The sequence below is a fragment of the Macrotis lagotis genome, chromosome 4, assembly GCF_037893015.1.
Source record: "Macrotis lagotis isolate mMagLag1 chromosome 4, bilby.v1.9.chrom.fasta, whole genome shotgun sequence".
In the NCBI taxonomy this organism is placed as follows: Eukaryota; Metazoa; Chordata; class Mammalia; order Peramelemorphia; family Peramelidae; genus Macrotis; species Macrotis lagotis.
The window spans coordinates 153,324,228-153,349,305 of record NC_133661.1 but is presented as its reverse complement, the minus strand read 5'-3'; the positions used below and the strand labels follow the sequence as shown (position 1 = coordinate 153,349,305).

The 25,078-nt window shown below is 42.8% G+C and overlaps 1 protein-coding gene and 1 long non-coding RNA gene across 2 annotated transcripts in view; one reads left to right on the top strand and one right to left on the bottom strand.

The window, feature by feature from the left end:
- IGDCC3 (immunoglobulin superfamily DCC subclass member 3) overlaps positions 1-25,078 on the top strand; it is a 65,518-nt gene that overhangs the window by 30,315 nt on the left and 10,125 nt on the right. Inside the window, exons 3-5 of the mRNA XM_074234408.1 lie at positions 20,311-20,455; positions 22,062-22,192; positions 23,645-23,782. Of these exons, the coding sequence (XP_074090509.1) occupies positions 20,311-20,455; positions 22,062-22,192; positions 23,645-23,782 (414 nt within the window). The remainder of the gene's footprint in view (positions 1-20,310; positions 20,456-22,061; positions 22,193-23,644; positions 23,783-25,078) is intronic.
- LOC141521644 (uncharacterized) overlaps positions 17,764-25,078 on the bottom strand; it is a 32,803-nt gene continuing 25,488 nt past the window's right edge. The window contains exon 4 of the long non-coding RNA XR_012478031.1: positions 17,764-17,922. This is a non-coding gene — a long non-coding RNA (uncharacterized LOC141521644). The remainder of the gene's footprint in view (positions 17,923-25,078) is intronic.

Here is a 25,078-nt window from a genome sequence, read left to right as displayed (position 1 = left end):
GCCTTGCCCACGAGAAGCTTGCTTAGAGAAATAACATTCACAGCAGCCTGTTAGTACTGCGACCTGAAATGCATTAGGGACTCAGTATATGCTGAATTGGACTGAACTGACTTGAGGGAGATTCCCTGGGCTCTGTGGGGCAGAGGTGGGTATGAGCGATGGGGGGCGGGGGGGGGGCGGTTGATGGAGGAGACAGATCTGTATTTGTAAGCCCATAGTGAGTAAATATTTGTGGAATGAATTGTTTGTTGAATGGATGTTTCTCATTGAATAAGAATGACTGCGTAAAAATTCATTTTAGGAGAGTGGGGAGCAGCCGCCTGATTTTTTTTCCTTCCGAATTCCTTCTCTCCTTACAAAAGCCCCTAAGAGCAGCACTTTTCTGGGGAGAGTCGGGGCCTGCACTGGGGAGGGGGTAGATTTCAGATAGGAGGGGGGACAGGAGGGAAGGGAAATGGTATCTCTCTAAGGACAGGGACATCAAACCCTCGTTTGGCTCTGAAGGACAATGGCCAGCTTATTTTCTCCATTTGCTGCGCACAATAGCGGATTCTCTCATTCACCCGCGGTGGTGCGAACAAGGTAATTAGCCGTGGCTATTCATCGAAGACACTATTGCTATTCGCGGATGGAGGGGGGCGGCGGGGGGCGCGGGGGAGGAGAACGCCCCGTGTCTGGCCGGGATTAACCCCCCGGCGCTGGGGTGTGCAGCTGCCCGGGACTTCAAAGGGGCCCCACTGGGGCAGCGGCGTGGTGGGAACCAGCCGGAGTCCCCCCGGCTGCAGACCGGCCTGCCCTCTGCACTGGGGGAGTGGGTGTGCGTGCCAGGGTGCGGAGTGCGCGCGTGGGGGCGCATCCCGCAGCCCGGGCCGGCTCCTTCGGGCGCTGACCGAGCCCCCTCTGCGGCGCAGTCCTAGCGGGGGGCAGATGCCCAGTCCCTCCCCACCCGGAGCGGTGAAAGGCAGGGCGGCTCCTTGGAGGGGGCGTGCGGGGGGCTCTGCTCAGAGCCTTTGCAGCTTGTCCTCTGCTATCGGGGTCCCACTTGCATCGGGCTCCGACGGCGGGAGCTTTCTTCCTTTCAGTCCCAGGAGTCAGAGGGCAAGGAGGGAAGGAGGGAGAGTGAGGAGCGGGGCTGGGGAGGCTTGACCCACAGCCGTGACCTCTGAAAGAGTCTGGAGCAGATGGCCCCTCTTCTTCCTCTGAGCGGCTCTCTCATGGCCCCGAGGCCAGGGGCTCTGACCCTGCCCGCCTCTGAATGCCTGAACTCGGGGGGCCCCAGCTGGGGCTCAGCTTCACTCTTCCAGCGGGCCTAGCTTCGATGGGATTGCTATCGGACCACTGTCACTGCTCATCCACCCAACAATCCTGGGGCTCCCCCGCCCCAGGACACTGGAGCTCCCTCCGAGACCCTGGGGCTCCTGGATTATGGCTCAAGAGTTTCCAGGTGCCCCTCAGTGGCTGGTGCTACATTTTCTGAAGGGAGATCAGACACTGACGCGGCCCAGGAATAATTTTTAACAGTTTATTTCTAGAAGACTGTTCACAACAATCCTGTGAGAAAGTTTGTTAGTCAATAAGCAAAACATAGTTTCTGCTCTTAAGGAGCTCAACGTGGGGGTGGGGACAACAGCATCTATGTGCAAATCTCATATAAACGGGAAGACACCAACATCATTGTACAAGTATCCCTCCCAGATGAAGTAAGGGCGGCTTAGGTCTATTGGTGGCTACCACAGGCTCTGCTAGCTGGTTAGAATCAATGTTGGGGTTTAAATTTACTTGAGACTTCGCCCTCTGAACCCAATGCTCTGCAACTCTGCAGCACTACTAAGCCTTCAGTTTGGGGGTTCAAGAATGAGTAGGAACTATGACGGTAAAAGAAGACTCTCCGGGAAAATTAGTATTCCTGAATGGGGTGAAAGAGTTAGTGTTATAGGTAATGAACTTTGGCGACCCAGTTTTCTCTTGAGATTTTGTGAAGTTTTTAGATTCTAAACACATTGGACATTGGAGCCCATTTGACCTTAAGAAGAAACACGTCCCTAATTTGACCTTAAGAAGAAACATGTCCCTAAGCTCAGGGCTAAAAGATAGCCTTTTATAGAGGGCAACTCCTTGTCCTTCCCCATCACAAAGCGAAGAGAGTTACTACTAAATAAATCGATTTTCAATAAATTGTTTGCCCATAACTGTGGAACTTAGAGATAAAGATAAGAGTATATACTATGGGGAAAAAATGCTGAAGAAGGTGTCAAGAAACTTGTGTTCTAGACCAGCAAAAATTCTTCTAGAATGAATGTGTTCTTGTGAGTTTGAAAGGTGACCAGTCTGACATAGTGGGCATAATGTAAAGAAAAGTAAGGGTTTGTTTTGTTATTGTTCAGTCATTTTTCTGTCATGCACAATTTTGTGATCCCGTTTGAAGTTTTCTTGGTAAAGATACTGGAGTGGTTTGCCATTTCTTTCTCTATTTCATTTTACAGATGAGGAAACTGAGGCATAGTGAAGTGACCCAAGGTCACACAGTTAACAAATAGCTGATAGGTCTTCCTGACTCCATGGAGATTTTATATCTATATCTTTTGTTCTTCTTGACATCACAGAGACTACAGAGTTGAGCTCTCCTGTGAAATGAACATGGGCTTGGAGGTTATTGGTTTAGACAAGAAGTTTTCAAATATGGATGGGAAAATCTCTACATTTTTCCTTACAGTCTTAGAATCTCAGGACAGGAAAGAACAATGGAAATCATCTATTCCAAGAACTTCTTCAAGTAAACTGAGACTCAGAGAGGTAACCTGATTTGCCTAAGATCACAAAGCTAGAAAGGTACCAAAGCCAAGTCTAGAATCTGAGGTCTCCTGAAGCCTTTGTCAGCATTCTTTTCACTCCATTAGGATGCCTGAGGACCGACAAATCCAGAATAAGCTTTTCCCTGGTTGAAAGGAACAGACATTCATATGTAAGCAATTTGCTTAATAGCTTCAGGGCAGTGCCCATTCCCATCCCCCTCCTTACAAATCCCCTTTCCGGAGGATGAGGGGGATCTTGTGTCATAACCAGAAGGGCAGAGGGATGAGGCGCTGTGGGAGAGGTCCCCTTTTTGTCAAAGAAAATTTGGAAATCTTAAGGTAGGGTCTATGCTCAAGAGAACCTCAGGCCAGATTTAGAAATGATACTGCCCCCCTCTTGGCATCCCCAATACTATCCCCTAGGGACTTCCAGTCTTTGCTGTAACTGTTGGTCAAAAAATGAATCCCTATGGCTGGTATTTGCATTTATATAAAGTAAGACTTGTAGAGTTTAGGAGTATCCTCTCTGGATGTAAAGCAGTCTCCTATATAACATCTTAGATGCCTACCTAATCTACCTTAGATGCCTACCTAATCTCAGCCCATAGGGAATCAAGACTGGTATTCTTTGTCTGGTCTAAATAGGCTAGAATTCTCACATCTTGTTCTAGTACCTAGTCTCCAAAGAGAAGCAGAATTGCATATAGCCAAGAGGGCATTAGACCTGAAATCAGGAGGAATTTACTTAAATCCTAATTTGGACAGTTATTAGCTGTGTGCCTATGGGCAAGTTACCTAAACTCTCTGTGACTGTTTCCTCATCAATAAAGTGAGGAGTTAGATTTAATACCCTTAAAGTCTCATGCACTTCCGAATCTATGATCTATGAATTCTGAAATCTAAAATGATAGACTTTTAGATTTTAATGAATTTGGGAGATAAATTGGATTATATTTGAATAGCAGTAATGCTATTTTGTTACCTACTTATGTGACTTTGAGCAAATCACACTCTTTCTCAGTCTCAGATTCCTCATCTATAAAATGAGGTGGTTTTATATAGACAATCTACAGCTTTAAATCCATGGCTCTATCAACCATTTTATGGAGGGGAAAACTGAGGCCCAGTGAAAGGAAATGACCACCACAGCTAGCCAACAATAAAACTAGGACTGGAACCCAGGCCTCCTGAGACCATCCCAAGGTTCAATTCACTTAACTACACTTTCATAGTTTGCTCTTATGGTATAATGGAATGAACCTTGTATTGGGGATCTGAAGACCTGCATTCACTTGCCAATTGTAACATTCACGGAGCAAGGCTTCTTTCTGGGCAAGTCACCACCTCTTTATGCCTCGGTTTCCTCATTTATAAAAAAGATAGAAGGTACAGTAAAAAGAATGCTAGCTTTGGAATTGGAAGATGGGATAATTCCTCTGTGACTTGGGACAAATCACTTAACCTCCTTCAGTCTTAGCCTCCACATCTATAAAAAGATTGGATTGTACTAGCTGACCTCCTTGATGGTGATACTTTTTCATTCATTCTCAAAAACATTATGGAAGTGATGCCAGGACTCACCTGTGAATTGGATTTGAGTGAGGGGATGCTGTATAAAGTCGCCAGCCTCACTTTCTCCTCCAGAATCATCTGGGTCCAGTAGCTAGATATAGATCAGGAGAACTGGAGATGGCCCTGGATTCTAGGCAATCAGGGTTAAGTGATTTGCCCAAGATCACACAGCTAGTAATTATCAAATGTCTGAAGTCACATTTGAATTCAGGTCCTCCTAATGCCAGAGCTGATGCTCTATCCACTGTATCACCCAGTTGCCAACAAGTCTTTGTCCCTATGAATAGGTCTCTAAGATTTTTTCCCCAGTTCTAAATTCTTTGATCCCTAACAATTCACCACCAAAAGTCCAGGAGTACAAGATTATCTTTTATTTTTATTTTCTGTTGCCCCCATGTATATTTTTTAACTCTAAAAAGATCTTGTATATATATCTTGTTCAGACAAAAGACTTCTCAACAAATAACAAAGTTCCCGCTCCCAAGACACCTTTCCTGGAAATGGTTCATCACATGTTAAAAGGAAGGGGGGCTATGCTCTTTAACTTTGATAATTGAGACTAACATTGACAGTTGGGTTGACCAGAATTTGTTGACTTGTATACCTGAACTGTATTTACTTTGTTCCAGTCATTGTGTACTTCTTTCTTCTCCCTCCACTCTCTTTACTACCCTCAAGTCTCCCTAGAATTCTCTGAATGCTTCATAGTCATTGGTCCTAACAGTGGATGCCATAAGGACTAATTGCATTCATATGCCACACTTGTTCAACCATTCCCCAATGTTTGAGCATTTTGTTTCCAGCTTTTGATTAGCCCATATAATACTTGCCCACATTTGAAAAGGTCCTGGCCCTAGAGAAGGGCAGGGGGGAGCCAGTCTGGTCTATATGCCCCATTACTTGTGGCTCAGGGACCTGTTTTCAAATAAATTAGGAAGCCTTTGTGGATGAAGTGACCCATTAGTAGAGTAATAATGCCACCTTTATCAAGCTTGCTCATCGGTATTAGTTATGCACTATAAAGCCTGTACCAAAAACCCTGAGGGATTCAATTAAAATGAAGTCAGCTGTGTAGAACTCAGTGTAGAGCTGTGTGAGGGTGTTTGTGCTGGTGGGGAGCTCTCTCTACATTCCTAGGCCTGCCTGTATCTTTGCATGAATCTTTGTGCCCTTGTGTGTATTTGTGATGTTGCTATGCATCTTGGGTAATTGTGCTTGTAGGTATACAGGCTTGTGACCTTGTCCTGAATAGGTGTGGAAATGTGTGTATTTCTGCAGAGAGGGCAGGGCAGGGGAGCGGAAAGTGCTCTGGACTTGGAGTCAGGAGACCTGGATTCAAATATTGAATTATTTCACTTGTCTGTGTCTTGACTTCCTTGCCTTCAGGGAAGATGACATTTAAACATGTTAAGTTTAAGATGAGAGCAGGAGATAGGCATGGGGATATCCGAGAGGCATTTGGAGGTTCTGGACTAGCTGAATCAGAGGGCTCATTCACTCAGGAATATTACCTTGTCATAAAACAACATTGAGAGTTTAGGATCTCTTGACATGGGATATTCTCAGACTTGCCTGATCTTCAGGGGGAATGCTTATAACTAAAAACTCTAGTAATGGACCCATAACTAAGGTGGGATAAGTGCTCTATCCTTTACAATGGCAGCTAGGTGGCACAGTGGATAGAGTGCCAGGCCTGCAGTCAGGAAGACCTAAGATCAATTCCAGCCTCAGACGCTTACCAGCTGTGTGACTCTGAGCAAGCTACTTTATCCTGTTTGCCTCAGTTTCCTCATCTGTAAAATAAGCTAGAAAAGGAAATGGTAAATCTCTCAAGTGTCTTTGCCAAGAAACCCCAAATGGGGTCATGAAGAGTTGGGAGCAACAACAGCCCATATACCACTTTCTCAACTTCTAATCTTTTCCCCTGTAAAATGGGATTAATAATATTTGCAACTTTCTTGAGTTGTGAGAAAAGTACTCTTAGATCTGAAAGAGCTATATAAATGAGAGTAGTTATTGCGGTTTGGGGGTAGATTAAGTTTAATAACCACCAGGAAGTGCTTCAGGGCTTGCTCAGTTTGTGACTTGGGAAACTTCTCTTTGCTCTCAGCTGTGAACACATATGGTCAAGGCCCTCTGATGGCCCATCCCTGGGTGGTTGAGCTGTACACAAAAGGAATGGTCTAAGGTTCCTTTCAACTAAATCATTATCTGGTGCCATGTTGGATCAGTCCCTTTAGTTGCAAACAAACCCTCAGACTGATCTTCTAGAAGGGTTACATTCAGCTGGGCACAAGAAATCTCTCTTGTCTCTCCGTTATGCCTTGGGAATGTGGTTGCCATGATGGTAGGTCTACTGGGAAGCCCCATGGGTCAAGTTATATCTGGTGATATAACTTGTACTCTCTATTACCAATGATATCCCACATATTCTGTGAGTTTCCCCTCAACTCATACTTTATAAGATACTCCCACAATTTCTAAAGCACACTACATTTCTTATTATGTAGTCAGTCATCTAGCATTTATAAAGGACCTAATATATTCTAGACACTGTGCTAAGCAATGGTGTTCAAAGAAAGGCACAAACCAAACAGTTCCTGCCCTCAGGGAGACAACATACTTATAACCTTGTGCTCACAAAGTCTATACAGGATGAATTGGGGGTAATCTTGGAAGAAAGGCAGAAAGATTGAGAAGACCAGGATTCTTGCAAAATGTGGGATTTTAGCTGAGACTTAAAAGAAGCCAAGAAAGCCAGAGAGCAGAAATGGAGAAGAATGTTACAGTCAGTAAAGACACCTGAAGGTGGGAGACAGTTTTCTCTCAGAAACCAGTTTTGAAGGTTACCAGAATAAAATGGAATGGATTAAGGTATAAGAAAACTAGCAAAGTTAGGAAAGGGGTCAGGTCTTTTAAATGACTTTAAAAGACAAACAGAAGATTTTATAATTGATCCTGGATATAATAGGGAGTAAGATTCAGTTGTTGAGTTGTTTTCCGTCATGTCTGACTTTTTTGTGATCTCATTTGGGGTTTTCTTGGCAAAAATACTAAAGTGGTTTGTCACTTCCTTCTCTGGTTCATTTTACAGATGAGGTAACTGGTTAAAAAAAAAAGTTAAGTGACTTGTCCAGGATCACACAGTTAAGTATTGTAAGCCAGATTTGAACTCAGAAAGATGAGACTTTGTGACTCCAGTTCTGACACTCTATCTGTTATGCCACTTAGCTACCCACTAGATCAGATCTAAATTTCAAAAGACATGGGGTGGCTAGGTGGTGTAGTAGATAGAGCACCAGCCCTGGAGGCCTCAGACACTTAATAATTACGGAGCTGTGTGGCCTTGGGTAAGCCACTTAACTCCATTTGTTTTGTAAAAACCTTAAAAAAAGAGAGAGAGAAGAGAAAAAGAAACCAAAGACAGGATAAATTATACCCTATAGAGTGTATAAAAATTTAGTTAAGAAGGTCCTATGTAAAGTATATCCCTACCCAATGACATTCTCCCACTTTTTTCCAAAGGAATGAAAATTATTCAAGGATAGGGATTGTTTCACTTTTGTCTTTGTGACCTCAGTGCCTTATCATAGAACCTCTTACATAGTGATTGATAAATAAATGCTTGTTGATTGATGGATTAATGGATATAAAGCACACTTCACACACTATAAAAAGTTCTATTGGACAGGTGGTGGTGATTATATTGGTAGTAATGATAATGGTGATTGTGAGAGTCAGGCAACCCTTAGGGTCTGGTAAAAGGATACCTAGCTATTAAACTCTGTGTATCATAGGGAGAAATGAATAGAATCATGGACCTAGATTCGGCAAGATCTGAGTTCTTACTAGTTGTGTGACTCTAGGCAAGTTGCAAGTTGCCCTCAGTTTCCTCATTAGTAGAATGGGGCCAAAGATAAGAGTACAAGACTGTTGTAAAGATCAAACTAGGATTTCTACAAAGAGCTTTGAAAATCTTAATGTTTTATAGTAAGATGAGTTATTATGGTGCTCAGGAAAGGCTTCCATGCTATGGAGATTAAATAATATTAGCCAAAGACTGGAGGCTTTAATTCTTTCTGTGTGATTAACAAAACCTAGGACAGGGACAGACAGAGAACCCCATATTGTGTCTCCCTAGCAGCTGCTTCATGCAGTTTTCTGTCCATTTAAAGCCAAGATGAGGCCATAAGGCAACCTGCCTCTCTCACCCTGACTGACCAATGGGCAGCTGATGAAGTTTCCTTTCACAAGCAGAGTGCCATCCCTTCCCCCTTTCCCCTTTCCCCTTCCCAATACCCCTTCCTCCCTCCCCTTCTGCTCCCTATTTTAGGAGGCAGAGGACAGAAGAAGTGTGGATTTATGGCTGCTCACTTTAAAGACAAAGTTGGCTTTTGTGTAAGAAATGGGGCCCAGGGATCTGGTAGGGGGTGGGAGCTGATGAGAGAAGGAGGGGGGGTAGGATGCTGGGGCTTGGGTCTGAGAGTGGGAGGTGAGGAGGCCCAGGGACAGACAAAGAGGATTCAGAGGCTCCCTAGGGCAGGGTCATCTAGGCAAAGGCCCCAGATAAATAAATCATTCCTTTGAGCAAGGCTGAGTGGGCCCTGTTGTGATTCTTTTATTCTATTTGTAAATCCAGGGAATATCCCACCCCTACCAGCTACTTCCCCCACCACCAGGCCATGCCTCTCCTTAGAACTCCTATTTAAGGGTTAGAATCTAAAACCAGGACTTCACTTTGTTGATGTTATTTTTGGGGGTGGGGAGCAGGGGCAGGGTTCAAGGGAAGGAGAAAATAGAAGGCTCTTCACCCCACTCCCCGAGTTTCCCTGCTCTCCCATAGCTAGACTGGTGGGAACTGCCCCCTGATTAGAACCAATTAGAGTTGGGGCACAGCTGGTGGGGAGGCTGGAGAGGCCAGAGTCCTGAGGAGTCAAGAGATCTACGTCAGCTCTGCCACCAGGTTTTGAGGTTTCCTATATAGCAAGTCACAAAATTTCTCTAGAGCCTCAATTTTCTCATCTGTCAGATGGAATAATAATTCCTATGGAGCCTGCTTCCCATGGTGTTTCAAAGACCTCTGTGAGAGGCTAGAAGCTGTACAGGGGTGAGAGTTTCCTTGGGGTAATTATCAGGGCAGCAGCCCTGCCCCACAGCTAGACAGGGACACCCACACCTGATGTTCCTGATGTTGAGGTCTCTAGTAGGGGACTGGGTTGGAGCTAGATGTCATCGGCCAGCAGCAGCAGGTGCTTTAATTACACCTCGGAGAGCTACTTCCAAATGCAGCGAATGAGCCAGGACCAATAAAGGCATGAGTTTATGGGCTTTGTAAACATTTTACTGGAGAAATCAAGGCCCCCAATTACTAGACCTGACTTCTTCCTATGAAGAGTGTGTTTATTGGGGCCTCTTAAAAGGCCCCATACCAAAGGAGTAAGAAGCTGGCAAGGCTCAGCAGTTGGGTTGACTTTGATTTATAATGTGCTCACTCCCCTCCCCTCTGCTCCCCCCCCCCCATCATCTGTGTAGAGGCTACAAATTCCAATGTGTAAGTCCCCCTAGGAGAAGGGACAGAAGGATGTGAGAGTCTACCACTTCCTGGCTGTGTGATGGGTGGATGGGTTATGTCATTTAACTGGGCCCCGGTTTATTTTTATATCTACAAAAAATCAGGAGGTTGGACTCATTTTTTTTTAATCTTTTAAATTACTTCCTGCATGATATTCTAGGATTCTGAGTGGACGACTAGAAATGAACATAGTTTGAAAAGTAATGCAAGACACTAAGAGGTTGTTGAATCCAGAATAATTACAATGAAAAATCTTCTTTCTGGAAAACAGGATGAAACTCTTCTGGGCAGAAAGGAGAGGGCTATGGGTATATAACATTGTGTACAATAACAAGATGGGGCTGATTTTGCTGAGTCGTTTTTCTTTATTCTGAGGGTTCTATATTTCAGGGTTGGAGCATTACTTTTTTTAGGTTTTTTGTTTTTTTGTTTTTTTGCAAGGCAAGTGGGGTTAAGTGGCTTGCCCAAGGCCACACAGCTAGGTAATTATTAAGTGTCTGAGGCTGGATTTGAACCCAGGTCCTCCCAACCCCAGGGCGGGTGCTCTATCCACTTAACCACCCCTGGAGCATTACTTTTAACAGAGTATTGGGGCAGCTAAGTGGTGCGGTGAATAGAGCATACACCCTGAAGTCAGGAAGACCTGAGTTCAGATCAAATCTCAGACACTTAATACTTAGCTGTTTGACCTTGGGCAAGTCATTTAGCTCCATTGCCTTGCAAAAAAAAAAGGGGGGCATTGATTTTAAATTTTTGTTGGAGGTGGGTGGGGAAGAGTAAGGGACAAGGTCTAAAGGTTGGGTCTTCCTGGCCAGTGGTGAAGGGAGTGGAGATAGGGTTGGAGAGTGGTTATAAGCTGAATTTATGAGGCTCTACTTATTTGATCTGTTGGGTGGAAGGAGTCCTAGCCTGTTGGGAACAATGAGAGAAATCATAGATGCAGAGATATAAGAGAGACTTTTCAAGGTTCTCTAATCCAGTTTCCTCATTTTACAGAAGAGACTGAGGCACAGAAGAGTTTAATGATGTGCCTGAGGTCATATCTTGGTTTCCTTTAAATCTCATCTAAAATCCCTTCTTTTACTGAAAGCCCTCCCCCAATCCCTCTTAATTTTACTGCTTTACCTGTATTAATATTTCGTATTTATCCTGCATACAGCTTTTTTTTGTACATATATGTTTATATTTATTTAGATTGTGAGTTCTTTGAAGGCAAAGACTGTCTTTTTTTTGTCTCTTCTTGTATTCCTAGGTCTTGACACAATGACTAACCCATAGTAGGCATTTAATAAATATATATTGATTGATTGATGTATGAGAGACAGGATTTATAGCTACATCCACTGTCTCCAAAAGAGAAAAGAGATGATATTACTCTTTGTCAGCATGAAACCCTACTGTCATAAATGAATTCATTAAGAGAGGTCTTTTGGTAAAATAATTTAAATATGGTAGGACCTTTTGGAGGGAGGTTGTTTGTTAATAATGGGTTTATCTCAGACTTATCCTCTTCCTATGGGCTTTTACCTCACATCTGTGTGATTTTGGGTAGAGAAGGAAAGAGTTACTGTTTCTGACCCAGGTTTCTCAGAATTTCAGATAATAGTAAACCCATATTACCGGGGTCCAAAGCAGGGCACCTTTGTGATCTGTGGCCTCGGTGCTGTAAAAGATCTTGAGGCCCAAATGTGGGTATATTAATAAAAACAGCTTCAGTTCATGAGCCCTTCCTCTTCCTTGCTTCTTCCCCTACCTGTCCATCCCATTATCATCTTCTCCCCCCCCCACCCCTGCTTCCTCATGTTCTCTAATCAGGACCAGGCAAGACATAACCCAAACCCTGAGGCCCCAGAGGAAAACCCTTCCCTCCCTTTCCTGAGCTGCCTTTGGCCTCCCAGGAGACCTCCCTCTTCCCCTTCCCCAGGTGATTTATAGAGGGTATTGGGGAGTCATTTCCTGCCTGACCATTTTTGCTTCTTTCCTCCTCCTTTGGATTGTCTCTCTCTAAAGCTGGCCCCTTCCCCGCCTTTCCCTGATCCCTGCCATGCAGCTTGGAACCCAATGGCCAGAGGGCAGGAAATGATGTGGGGAAGTTTTGTCCCTAAACTTATTGGGGGTAAATGTTTCATTCCCCCTCCTCCTCCTCCTCCCCTCCTCCATCCAACCAGGTTTCCTAATCCATAGACTTCACTGACCTGTATCCTCAATATTCAATTTTGGAGGGAGAATTCAGGGAAACCTCCATCACACTAGCCCTAACTTTCAAAGTAACGTGAGGTTCATGTCTTCCAGTTATACATCTAGAGCTGAAGGGACCCTAAGAGGTCATCTAGTCTAACTCCCTCATTTTGCACACGAGGAGAGGCTCAAGGAAGTTAAATGACTTGCCTAAGCTAAGTGGCAAAATTTCTACCCAGGTCCTTTTCCTACTTTCTGCTATTAGACACTTTGTCCTCAAGAGAAGGCAGGTCTTGAAGAACTATATTTCTGTGATAGATTTGTTAAGGGGTGTATGTGTATGTATGTAGAGAAAATGGGCATGTGTCCCTAAAGCTGGGCTGTATTTCTGTGAATAGGTTCCCTAAGGGAGGGTGTGTGTGTGTGTGTGTGTGTGTGTGTGTGTGTGTGTGTGTGTGTTTTGGGGAAGCCAATTGTGTGTCCATTGTGACTGACCATTAACACATTAATCATTTTCAGCACAAACTATGGAACCTAGAAGTTCCAACATGGGTGGGCACCAGATTGGGGAGGGGGGACAGTGAATTTTTCCCCATCTTTTCAAAGTGCTGTTTCTCCTGAGCTTCTGGGATCTTGAAAACAGCTTTGGGGTCATGCAGTCCTGTAAGAACATTTCCCTAGAGTATGACTGAGCTCTGTAAAATGAAGGTACAGAGATAAAAAAAATGTACTTCCCTCCCTCCCTTCTTTGTAGAGATTGGGGAAATGGGTATTGAACATCGAATAGACTACCCGACTTGGCTGATGTGTTGTTTAGTCGGAAATTACATTTCCCCCCCCTTTTCTTTTTGATCCTTTTTTTTAACAGGGGAGCTTCACGGGATAGGGGAGGGAAACAAAAACATCATTAAAAAATTAAATTAAATTAGAGAGTTAGTGTGAGAAGACCATAGATTTAGAGCTGGAAGAGATTTCAGAGGTCATCTAGTCCAATCCCTTCATTTTATAAGTAGCCCAGAGAAGACTGGGCTTTTACCACACAGACAGAGCTGAAATTTAAACTCAGATCCTCTGTACATACTGAGTCATATATAATGACTCAAGTTCCTCCTAGTTTTAAATCTGATGATTCTATGTGCCTGTGATTTAGGGAAATATTTGTGGCTGATAGTAAGATGAATCTTCTGTATTTTTACTTCTGGGGTTTGGAATTTGCTTACACCTTAGCTTATATTTCTTGGACCACATCAATTAATCATTCGATGAGTATTTCTAGGAGCAGGCACTATGCTAGCCCTGGGGATACAAGTTTAAAGAATGAAACAATCTCTACTCACAATGAACTTGCATCCTATCCCAGGGAGGCCAACCTGAGCCAAGAATAGACTTGCCAACCAAGCATGGTCCCATTCTGAAACACTTTGGGAGAACTGAAACTGTTGGAGAGAGAATTGTTATTATTCCTAAGAGAGAAATTCTGCTTGGAAATTGGAAGATTCCCAGAGACTTCTAATAAATACTGTTAACTTTGGCAAATCTGGCTGAGAAATAGGGGAAATATTTGCAAATTGTTGTCCTATGAATTTTATCTCTCTAGTAAAATGTGAAGGGTCACTGAGGTGGGGCAAGTGGAAACCTGGAGTCCAGAGATCCTGAGTTCAAATCTGATCTCAGATACTACAGTTATGTCCTTGGGCAAAACATTTAGTCCTATTTGCTTCGGTTCCCTCATCTATAAGATGAGAAGGAAATGATAAACCATTCTAGTATCTTTGCCAAGAAAACCTCAAATGATGTCATGAAGAGTCAGACACAACTGAACAACAATTATAATAGAATTCCTTGAGATCAAGGACTCTGACTTTGATTAATGTTTGTAAATGATTTTTCATTCATTCACTTATTCATTCATTTCTTGATGGAGCAGGGACTGGGGAGCTTAGTGGAAAAGACCATTTCTCCAAACATACCCAGAGTGAGTTCCTCATTCATCAACCCCTCATAGATCTGCAAGGAGTGGTCAGCTAGTTTCCCCCACAGGTTGTGTTCACTGGTAGAGCAGGTGTAGAGAAAAGAACCATTTCCCCAAGGCAGATGGAGCCTAGTCTCTGGAGCCCACACATCACCTGCAGCGCTTGTACACTAATAAACACCTCTCTTCTTAGCTGGAACCAGGGTGACTTGGGGGAGGGGTTGGTGATGGCTTCAGACACATTGCTTCCACTTCTCTGGATTCCTACCCCATGCTGAATTACATCACTTTGGAGGGCTGGTTGGATCTTTGCTGAGGAAGTTTTCTTGGCATGACAGGATATGAGTTGCACACCCAAAATGACATGGCGGTTACTATTTGAAATTTCTCGTTCTCTGGAAGAACTGGTTATTTTTCTGGTCATTGAGGGGAATGCTAAGATAGTAAACTGTGGTAAATTCAAAAATTAAACTTGGAGCCAGAAGGCTCAGTGTTCAAACCTTATCTCTGATATTTGGCGTCTGTATGACCCTGAGACAATTATTTCATCTCTCAGCATTTAATCACTGGCTACAGTAGAGGTACTTTCCCAATACTGTGAGATGGCTTTACTGTCCAGCTCCTATCCCTTTTGATATGAATAACATGAGGAGGGGACACTGAAGCCTCACTTTTAAAATATTTTTATTTATATTTATTGCTAAATATTATATAGAATACTATATACCCTTAATATATTATAAATCTTCATATTATATAATATATAAGCAGATATACACACACACATACATATTAGGGTGGTAATTCAAGAGATCTGGGGACATTAATCAATCAATAAGTATTGATTAAATGCTGAGAAGACAAAGAAAAGCAGGAAACTAATACCTACCCTCGAGATACCTGAATTTAATGGAAAGTTCTGTTTTAGAATTTCAGAGGCAGTCTAGAGAGATAAAATTCATAGGACAACACAATTAGTCTTGTGACTCTGGGCAGGTCATTTTACCTCTGAATGTAGTTTTGGATTTGATCATTTTTAAAGTCCCTTCCAGTTCTTTTTGTGATTCCCAATTTCTGTTTCTAATATACTCTATTACTTTGAGCTATGGATGGGAGGGGAGGGAGACAGGAGAGGGGAGGGGAGTGGGTGTAAGGGTATCAGGGCAATTGGGGCTACATTTCCTCCATCTCCAGTGCTCTCCAAGACAGAACCTACTCTCTCTGAGTCTTATCCTTTTAACAGCCCTTTCCCTTCAGTTACAATTCAGCTTTGCCTTTGGCTGTTAAGTCTCTAGGGAGAGGAGGAGGGAAACACAAAAGGATTAAGCCCTTTAATGAGGAGGCAACTGCATTAGTTCCTCCCCAGGGTCCCTGGGGTAGAAGCAGCACAGGCTCCTAGCCAGCTGGAGTATGGAGGGGAGAAAAAGCTCCTCCCCCTCCCCCACCTCACCCCTGCCTCTATGTGGCACCCCCTCCCTCCCAGCTCCCTGGGTGAAGTAGGGCCCTGGGGCCACATCTGGTCCTTACTCTTTGGTAGTCAGGAGCTATGAAGTTTTACCCTTTCTCTAGAGCAGTGTTTTTAACCTAGGGTAAGGGTCGGTCCATGGATAGATTTCAGAGAATCTATACATTTGGATGGGAGGAAATTACATCTTTATTTTTCTCTGTATTCTGATGGAAATTTTTCATTTCCTTTAATTACTCAAAAACATTATTCTAGAACACAAAACCATGACAAAAAAAAAAGGATGGTCCCTTTGTTCTAAAGACTAGGGTTTAGCATGCCCAGATTTGGAATGCCCAATAAATCTTCCACTATGGGATTTGGGGGGGGAAGCCCATAATTTTCCCTTCCTTTCCCATTTTCATGTGTCCTCCTAACCCTCTTGGTACAGTGGTTGAAGTCAAAAATTTCTAGACTGCCTTTTGGCTTTGCTAATGGGAGGGAAGAGGCTTGTAGAACATAGGCCTCCCACCCTCCCTCCCAATCAGCTTAGTTATATAGACTGTGATACAAGCCCAAGAAATATACTTGGTATGGGGCTAGGGTTGTGCTCTCTGTGCCCAGAAAAAAAGGACTCTGATTCTCTACAGAGCAAAGAGAATTAGAATCAGTGGAGATTCATTTCTAAAAAGGGGAGGAGACATCTAATGACTGGACAGGACTAGCTTTAGCATGCCATCTTGTTCTCTGTTGAGACTAGGGTGGGAAGTGATTTGGGTGAAGGTGGATGAACAAATTACCTAAGACTATGGTAAGGTTTGTGTGTGTGTGTGTGTGTGTGTGTGTGTGTGTGTGTGTGTGTGTGTATAAAATTGTTTCATCTTTTAAAAATAGTTTTATTTATACCTTTTGTTTTTATAGCACAAAAATACCACAATCCCCCCCTTCCAAAGAGCTATGCCCTATAACAAAGAAAAGAAAAAAAAAATCAGAAAAATTTATCAATACATGGGGGGGGGGAATCTGTGTGCATTGTGTGCAGTGTTTGATACCTATGGATTCTCCCATTCTTTGCAAAGGAGTAGGAGGAAAGTGTTAAGGGGTTTCTTATATCTCTTCTTTAGAGTCAAGGAAAATCTAGTTTCGCTTGTGGAGTGGATAATTTCTTTCTCTCATTTCTTCCCGTGGACTGAAGGACTCAGAGAAGTGGAGATATCAGCTTAGAACCCTAATTTCTCTGCCACCAAAACTTCCCCAGGACCAGACTTGGTCATTGTGCCCCAAATCCTAAATTGATTGGCCTAAGGACATAATAAAGTACATTAGAGTAGTGCAATTATTTAGGGTTTTGTTTATTTATTTATTTATTTTTTTGTAAGGCTTTCCCAAGGCCACACAGCTAGGTAATTATGTGTCTGAGGCTGGATTTGAACTCGGGTACTCCTGACTCCAGGGCCAGTGCTCTATACACTGCGCCACCTAGCCGCCCCAGAGTAGTACAATTATTATTACCCCCATTTTGCAGATGGGAAAATAGATGCAGAAAACTAAAGTGTTTTGACCAGTGTTACAGAACTTGATGATCCTGGCAGAACTTAACCCTGGATCTTTTGAGACCATATCCATTGCTTTTTTTTCACTACAGGTCACCAATTCCTCTTGTAAAAAAGTGTGATCTAGTGGAACATGTTTTAGTTGGTGGAACCCGAGTTTGAATCCAGTGCTGCTACTTATTGTCTGTCATTTAAAGCAAATCATTTAACTGGTGTGAACCTTAGTTTCCTTCTCTGTAAAATGAGATTTGGATTACATGACCTTAGGGTCCTTCTCAATTCTAAATCTCATGCATCTCTACATATACATATGTATAGACTAATTTACACAGATACAAAATTATATAGATATGCAGAAACAAATTATAAAGAGACATGGACAGTCACGAATATATACTTAAAATATAAAGACAGATTCATATATATGTATGTTAATATATTGTATATTAACATACATATATATGATATTACATACATATATTATAGATAGGTATATATATACATATATATATATATATATATATATATATATATATACAAACACATTCAGACAAATACATCTGTAGATATTACAGGAATGTGTTGGAACCACCTCAAACTACCTCTCAACTTTTAAAATGAGTAAATGGACTTGGTTTATTGTTTTATTGATTGCCTAGACTTAAGAAAGTGATGAGAGAATATGTTAATAATGCGGTCAGTTTACAGTGTTTATTTTGGAAGGGGAGGGAGGTGGAGAGTACGTTGTTAAACATTTGCCAATTCACCACTGCTCATACAAGCATTCATGGAAGCTGATGTGTGTAGGTACATAATCACATGTTCATCGACACTGGAGGCTGTGGAATAAGAGGAATAGGTCCAAGGTAATTTTAGTACATTTTGATATTGAACAACCTATGAAAGCACACCATCAGTAGGATGTAAACTACTTGAGGGCAGGGACTATTTAATTTTTTTTGTCTTTATATCCCCAACACTTAGCACTGTGTTTTATACATAGTGGATACTTCAGATATATATTTTGTTGCTGCAGGGATGGCAGCAGTACAGTCCTTAAGGATAGATGCTCTCATACTTAACTACAATTTTACTAGCTGTGTGAACCTGGTTAGGTCACTTCATTTCTCTGGGCCTCAATTTTCTTATTTGTAAAATGAGTGGATTGGATTCTGTGAACCCTAAATCTATGATCCTATGACAGTCTGCTCTTAGCAAAGGACAGTGGTGAGGGTAAGTGACGGTCCAGGACCAGAGGAGATGGCCTTGGGAGATGAGTACCAGGGCCTTGGGTCTTCCTAAGCTTCTCTTCTCCTCCCTAAGGGAGAGGAATGAGGTGGGGGAAGAGGCACCTTAGGGGAGGGGAAAACAACTGTCCCTGTTGATGGAGTGCCTGAGGCAGAAAGGAGGGGGCTCAGGCTGCCTGGGAGGACAGATGGTGAGTTGGGCTCACAGCACTAGAAGCAAAATGGATATTAATGAAATAGGGACTCTGAAGCTGTTGCAGCCTCTTGGCCCCTCCTCCCTCCACTGACTTCCCAAAGGCTTTGTGTGAGGTATGATACAATTTTAAAAGACTAAAGCATCGACCAGGACTTATTTGGGGTGGCAGGGTACTCAGTCAGCCATCCCTGTACAAATTCCCCTGGACCCAGAGTTCAAGGAGTTAATTTAGAACCCCAAAAGATGGTTGGGGGGGTAGGGGTGGAGGAGAGAGTTCTGAATATTTATGACACATTGAAATGTAGATTGGTGGGTCTGAGAATCCTCACCATCCACTTGTCTGTCACTTAGATGATTAAATCCCAATCCTCCTTCCTTGCTCTAAGAAAGGGTCTCATTGGGGTGAGGCTCCTGTTCCAGAACAGAGGGTACAACAGGAGACTGCAGAAAGTAGGGCACAGATGAGATGCTCCCAGGACCAGGGTTAACATATGATTATAATAAAAACAAGATTGAATTGCAAATAAGATGATCTGGTTCTAGCCTTTGTCCATGATAAGTGCAGAAAAAAGTAGAAACAAATTACTATTATGTAGGGGCTTGAAGAAGGCAAGAAGTATCGTGGTGTATAGAAAAAAGTGCTGAGTGTGTAGTCAGATGACGAAGGCTCAAATCCCTTAATACTTGTGTGACCTTGACTAACCCTCTTCCCCCTTCTGAATAGCACTTTGTGGATTTTTCCCCTGTAAAATGAGGGGTTTGGATTAGAACAGGGGTTCTTACATTTTTTGTGTCATGGAACCCTTTGGCAGACTGCTAAAATCTATGGACCCTTACTTACAAAAATATTAACTGTATAGCGCATAAAAGAAAAGTTATATGGAAATAAAGATATAGCTTCCTCTACCCCCCCCATCCAGTTCACTCACCCTTTAAGTTTATCTAGGAACTCTAGATTGAGAACCTCTGAATTAGATCTGAGGTCCCTTTGAGTTCCAAGTCCTATAATCTTTTTTCCAATTGTGGGACATGATAAAAGAAGGAAGACTTCATAGAGGTGATGCTATTTGTGCATTTTAGGGCACAAATTTTATTGAGGTTAGATGGAGACTGAATTGAAGGTGTAGAAACCTATGCACCAAGACTCAGAGAAAGGAACCTCAATACTGATACTAGGATGGGGTGAGTTGTATAACCAACTAATCAATTGATCAACAAGCATTTATTAATTGAGCACTATGTGCCAGTCACTGAACAGATACAAAGACAAAAATGAAACAGGACAGCCCTCGAGAAGCTTACATTCTACATAGAGAGACAGTACTACATATAATTGACATTTAAGATATGCAATGTCTTTTGTTTTTACATCCCCTAAATTTCCCCCTTGTAGCCCTCCTATTTTCCCTCCCAGAGTTCCATCACATATACCAAAGGATTGAAAAAGAAAGGAGTGAAAAATCAGTTAAAAAAACAATCAATATAGTACAAAAAAATCTGAAAATGTATGCAACTCTTCACACCCATAGATTAAGGTAAATATCTTCCCTGATCTATTCTCTGGGGACATTCTTGTTGGTAGGTTTGCAATTTTCTTTTTTGATTTTTCTTTCAATTTATATTATCATAATCTTTACACACACATATGCAGGAGCCAGAACCAGAAATGAGATAGTATCTGGAGAAATGTCACTCCAGAAATCTCCTCATGGCCCTCTCTGAGTCAAATCTTTATCTCCTTTCTGACCTCTACTTTCCTCCCTTCCCTTCTTCTCTCTTATCAGCCATGTCGGACTTTCATGTGCACCCGCAGGCCACAGTGGGTGAGGAGGGTGGAGTGGCCAGGTTCCAGTGCCAGATCCATGGGCTTCCCAAGCCCCTCATCCTATGGGAGAAGAACCATATCCCCATTGACACAAGGAATGACAGGTGAGTGAGTAGCTGGCTATGAGAAAGAAATTGATGAAGATACAAATCAATAGTGGTCACAGGTAGCTGTTGAAGACGTTAATGACTGAGAGTAGCTATCTGTGCTGATGCTTGTGCTATGAGATGATTGTGAAGTCCTATGAAGCCCAAGAGTATGTTTGCAAATGTTACTCTGTGTGTGCTTAAGCTGTAATGGAAGTAGCATAACCAGGAAGATAGAAAGCTTGGGTTTGTCATCAACTATGGGACTCCTTGATTTTCTGGGGAGCAGTTTCTTCACTTATAAAATGGGGAAATGGATGGATAGACTAAATATCTCTGGATATCTAGATATCTATAAATCCTTTTAACTATAGATTTCTTTTTTGAATATTTCATTGATGTCATTTTTGAAATGTCACTGTTACTTTCTGATGATTTCTTCCCCTATAATAATATGGTAACAATATGTTATATGGTAACAATAAGTCAAAACAAAATAAACCAACTCATTGACCATATCTAAAAATATGTCTTATTCTGCACCTATTGGCTACCACTTCTCCACCCCACCAAGTCTTCTAAAGTCACAGGCATGTGTATATAATACAGCATAATCACTGTATTGATCAGAGACAGGAAGTCTTAGAGTATGGTTTTCTTTTCCATTATTATGACCATTAGGTAAATTGTTTTGCCTCTTCTTAATTTAACATCTATTCAGATTCTCAAGTTTCTTTGAATTACTCATAATCACCATTGTATAATAATATTCTATTGAAGGATAGTATAATGACGTGGATAGAGAAGTGACCTTGAAGCCAGGAGATGAGTTCAAGTTCTGACACATACTATGTGATCCTGTACAACAGAAAATTTAGGTTAATTTAAGCTCTCTGTCCTCCAGGCAACTCTCTAAGGCTAGAGTTGCAATAAGGATGCAAAAGGAGACTGAAGAAAGTGAGGTGCCAATGAGATATGCCCAGGACCTTGGTTGATACCTAATTATAATCAAAAGAAGACTGAACTTGAAGTAGATCTTGGGTTCCAACTTTTGTCCATGATAAATGAGCAGAAAAGAGGTAGACACAAAATGACTTAAGGACTTAAAGAAAGTCAAAAGTTGCATGATATATTAAAGTGAGTGCTGAATCTGGAGTCAGAGAAAGACTTTCAAACCTGACTCTGCCACTTACTATGAAACCTTGGCCAAACCCCTTCATTTCTTGGAGCCTCAATTTGACTCTCTAAGGCAACACTGAAAATGGCTGCATTAGAAGAGAGGGACTTTACTCACCTGGGAGTTCCTTAGGCCAGTGATTGAGTTCCTATCTCTAATATTCCATTACATTTATGTGCAATGATTTGTTTGATCATTTCCCAATCAATGGGAAGCTACTTTTTTTCTTCCTGTTTTTTATTATTTCTATAAAAATGCTGTTGTGAATATTTTTTTTGCAAATATGAGTCCTTTCCCTGTCTCTTTGACCTTGGTGAGCTATAAAATGCCATGGTTTCTCTTGGATCTGGGCTATGCCTGTGAGTTCTGCCTGTGATTGTGATTGGCTTCCTGTCTGGCACTTTGCATCCATAACTGTGATGAACTGTGTGTTTCTATCTCTGACAGGTACACTCTGTTGCCCAAGGGTGTCCTGCAGATCACAGGACTTCGGGCTGAGGACAGTGGCATTTTTCACTGTGTGGCTTCCAACATTGCTAGTGTCCGAGTCAGTCGGGGAGCCAGCCTTACTGTGTCAGGTGAGAGTGTTTCACCTTCTCCTCCAAGTTTCTTCCCAACTTCTGCTCACTGCCCTCATGGATGACTCCCACAGCTCCTGGATAATTACCCTAATCCTGTTTCACTAACTTCCCACTATTAATTATGATGATTATTAGAATTTTAATAGCTTGAGCTCTAATTAATGTTTTTTTTTTAGAAAAGTCTTATGGGCACCTTTTTACATGGTAGTCATTTTAAGAAATACATCGAACTACTTCCATTCACCAATTGAATTCTCATATATAACAAAGATAAATAATTAAGCAAAAGCATCCAATCCAAACTACAACCTAGATATATTAATCCCTAACCTCTCTGTTGAGATGATCCCCTTATTGACTCTTCCTTGTTTCTTTCCATTCACTAATTCATTTGCTGTTAACTATCCTCTAATTCAGTGGTTCTCCAAGTATGGTCTGAGGGTTCCCAAGAAGCTTTCAGGGGTTCTTAAGGTCAAAACTATCTTCAGAACAATACTAAGTTGTTTTCATTTTTAATAGAGTTACTGTTGATAGATATAACTCATAGAAGCAAAAGCTCTTTGGAGTCTTCAATAATTTTTAAATGTGTAAAAGTGGACTCAAAGATCTGATAGCCATTGTTCTAGTTAATAGGCACAAACTGAATACCTACTTGTCATACCTATATGGGAAAGAAAAGATATATATAGTCCCTGCTCTTACTACTGTAGCTAGAGAAAACCCACTCAATGGGGTGAGGCTACAATGATATAGTGGATCAGAGCACAACTTAATAAACTTAATAAAACTTGGAAGGCAAGGTGATGGAATGAACAGAGTATTTGATTTGGAGTCAGGAAACTCAGACTTTAAAAGTCTGTCTCAGATATTATATGACCCTGGGAAAATCACTTTACCTTTCTCAGTCTTAGGTTCCTTATCTGTAAAATGGGAATAGCAGCTACCACATGGGCCTGCTATGAGGGTAAAATGAAATGACATATGGGAAGTGCCTTACAAATCTAGGACTGTAGGCATAGATAGATTGAAGCTAACTTCATCCTGAAGTCAGCCAGGAGATATTCAAGGTATCCCTGGAATGGCCCAGGTGTCCCTAAATTCAGAGTGGCCTCTGGGGTCTGAGCAGTCAGGAGGCTTATGGTAGGTACCCAACTCAAATATCTTCTCCATCATTCAACTGTTTGAACTGAGGCCTTGTTTCCACCAACAGGGAATAGGGGAGTTCATTCTGAGACAAGTCTTCCTAGGATTGGTGGATATATTTTCCCTGAGTCATAGATTTGTGGGATGGTCTTTTTGAGTTCCAGCCTGAAGAACTTTTTTGCCTCCTCCTCCCCTCCTCTGTTGCTTGTGCATGCTGAGTTATCAGAATGGGGGTCTAGGGATGGTGTGATTCCTGCTGTGGCTCTTAGCTAAGTCAGGAGGGAGGACGTGGTGGTGTCTTCCCAGGCTCCGGATCCAGTGCCTACAAGGAGCCGACAATCCTCGTGGGGCCTGAGAACCTGACCCTGACTGTGCACCAGACCGCTGTGTTGGAGTGTGTTGCCACAGGCAACCCCCGCCCTATCGTGTCTTGGAGCCGTCTTGGTGAGTCCCATTCTCCCACCCCCATCCCCTAAACCCTGGAGTGCCTGGTCTTGCCCAATTACTTGGAGATTCCGAATCCTATTTGTTCTCTGTGGAATCTGTGTTCTTTCTTGATGCCAGGTCAATAACTTGGCCCTGTATGATGGGATGTGGGCAGCTGGGCTAGCCATTGGATCTTCTGGCCCTGGGAGCATAGGTCACATGGTGACTGGGCTCCCTCCTATTTATCCTGCGGCTAACCTTAGTCCCACCCCCTACCTGGAATCTCTACATCCTACGTGATTTCCAGAGCCCGGATCTGTACCTGACTGTAGTTGACGATCCACAACTCTCTCCTTTCAGCTCCTCAGTCTAACCCTCCTCCTCTGGCCTTGCTTCCTCACCCTATCCAGATTTCCTTCACTGCTAACCCCATAGCTTCCCAGGCCCTTCCTGGAACCTCTGTCCTCCTCTGAACCCTCACCAGGCCCCTCTAATCTCCAGCTCCTAAACCTCTAGTCCCAGGCTCCCAGTCTCTGGTTGTTCCTAGCTCCCCCTCCCTACTTCCACCAGAATTCACTGTCCTCAGCCCTGTTGCCTGAATCTTGAATTACTGAAGGAAAGAGGGAAGAAAGGGTGACAGTGGGCCACCACCATGCCTGAGAAAGGGGAGCAGGAGGAGGTGGGAGGGGGTAGGGGGAGGGTAGGTAAGCATTCATGAAGGAGACTGTGCCACATTGTAGCAGCCAAGTAATTGCTAACTGGGGAGGGGGATGGATAATAGAGTAAATTTCACCACTTCAGGGACTGAATGGGGAGCTGTCCATGAGCATTATGACTGTACTAATCCGTTCCTGGGGATGGGGAGTGCTTAGGTCCCAGGGCAAGGAGCTGGACAAAGAAATCCTAACAAGCTAAGTGACCATTAGGATGGCCAGTGGCAGAGCTGCTGCCACCCCATCCTCCTCCCCCACCCTCCGCCACCCCTACTGTTGTTGCTGTAAGATGCCAATGAGAGAATCCCATTATGTTAGAATTGGAAGAGACCTTAGAGGCTGTCTAGCCTGGACCTCTGAATTTATAGAGGGGTGGAAACTGAGGTACAAAGAGGGGAATGCTTTGCGTAAAGTCACTCAGTTTGTCCTTGATCATGATGGTTTACTAGGACTCTTTTGATTTAGTATTCATAATACTCTGTCATGCTCCAATCTGAGAAAGAGAAATCAAAAGGTCAGGGTCTCACCATCCTTTGGGAAAAGGGGGAAGGGGAAGAGAATTGTGAGACAAGCTTGAGGTTTCCTTCCTTAGGGAGCTGAC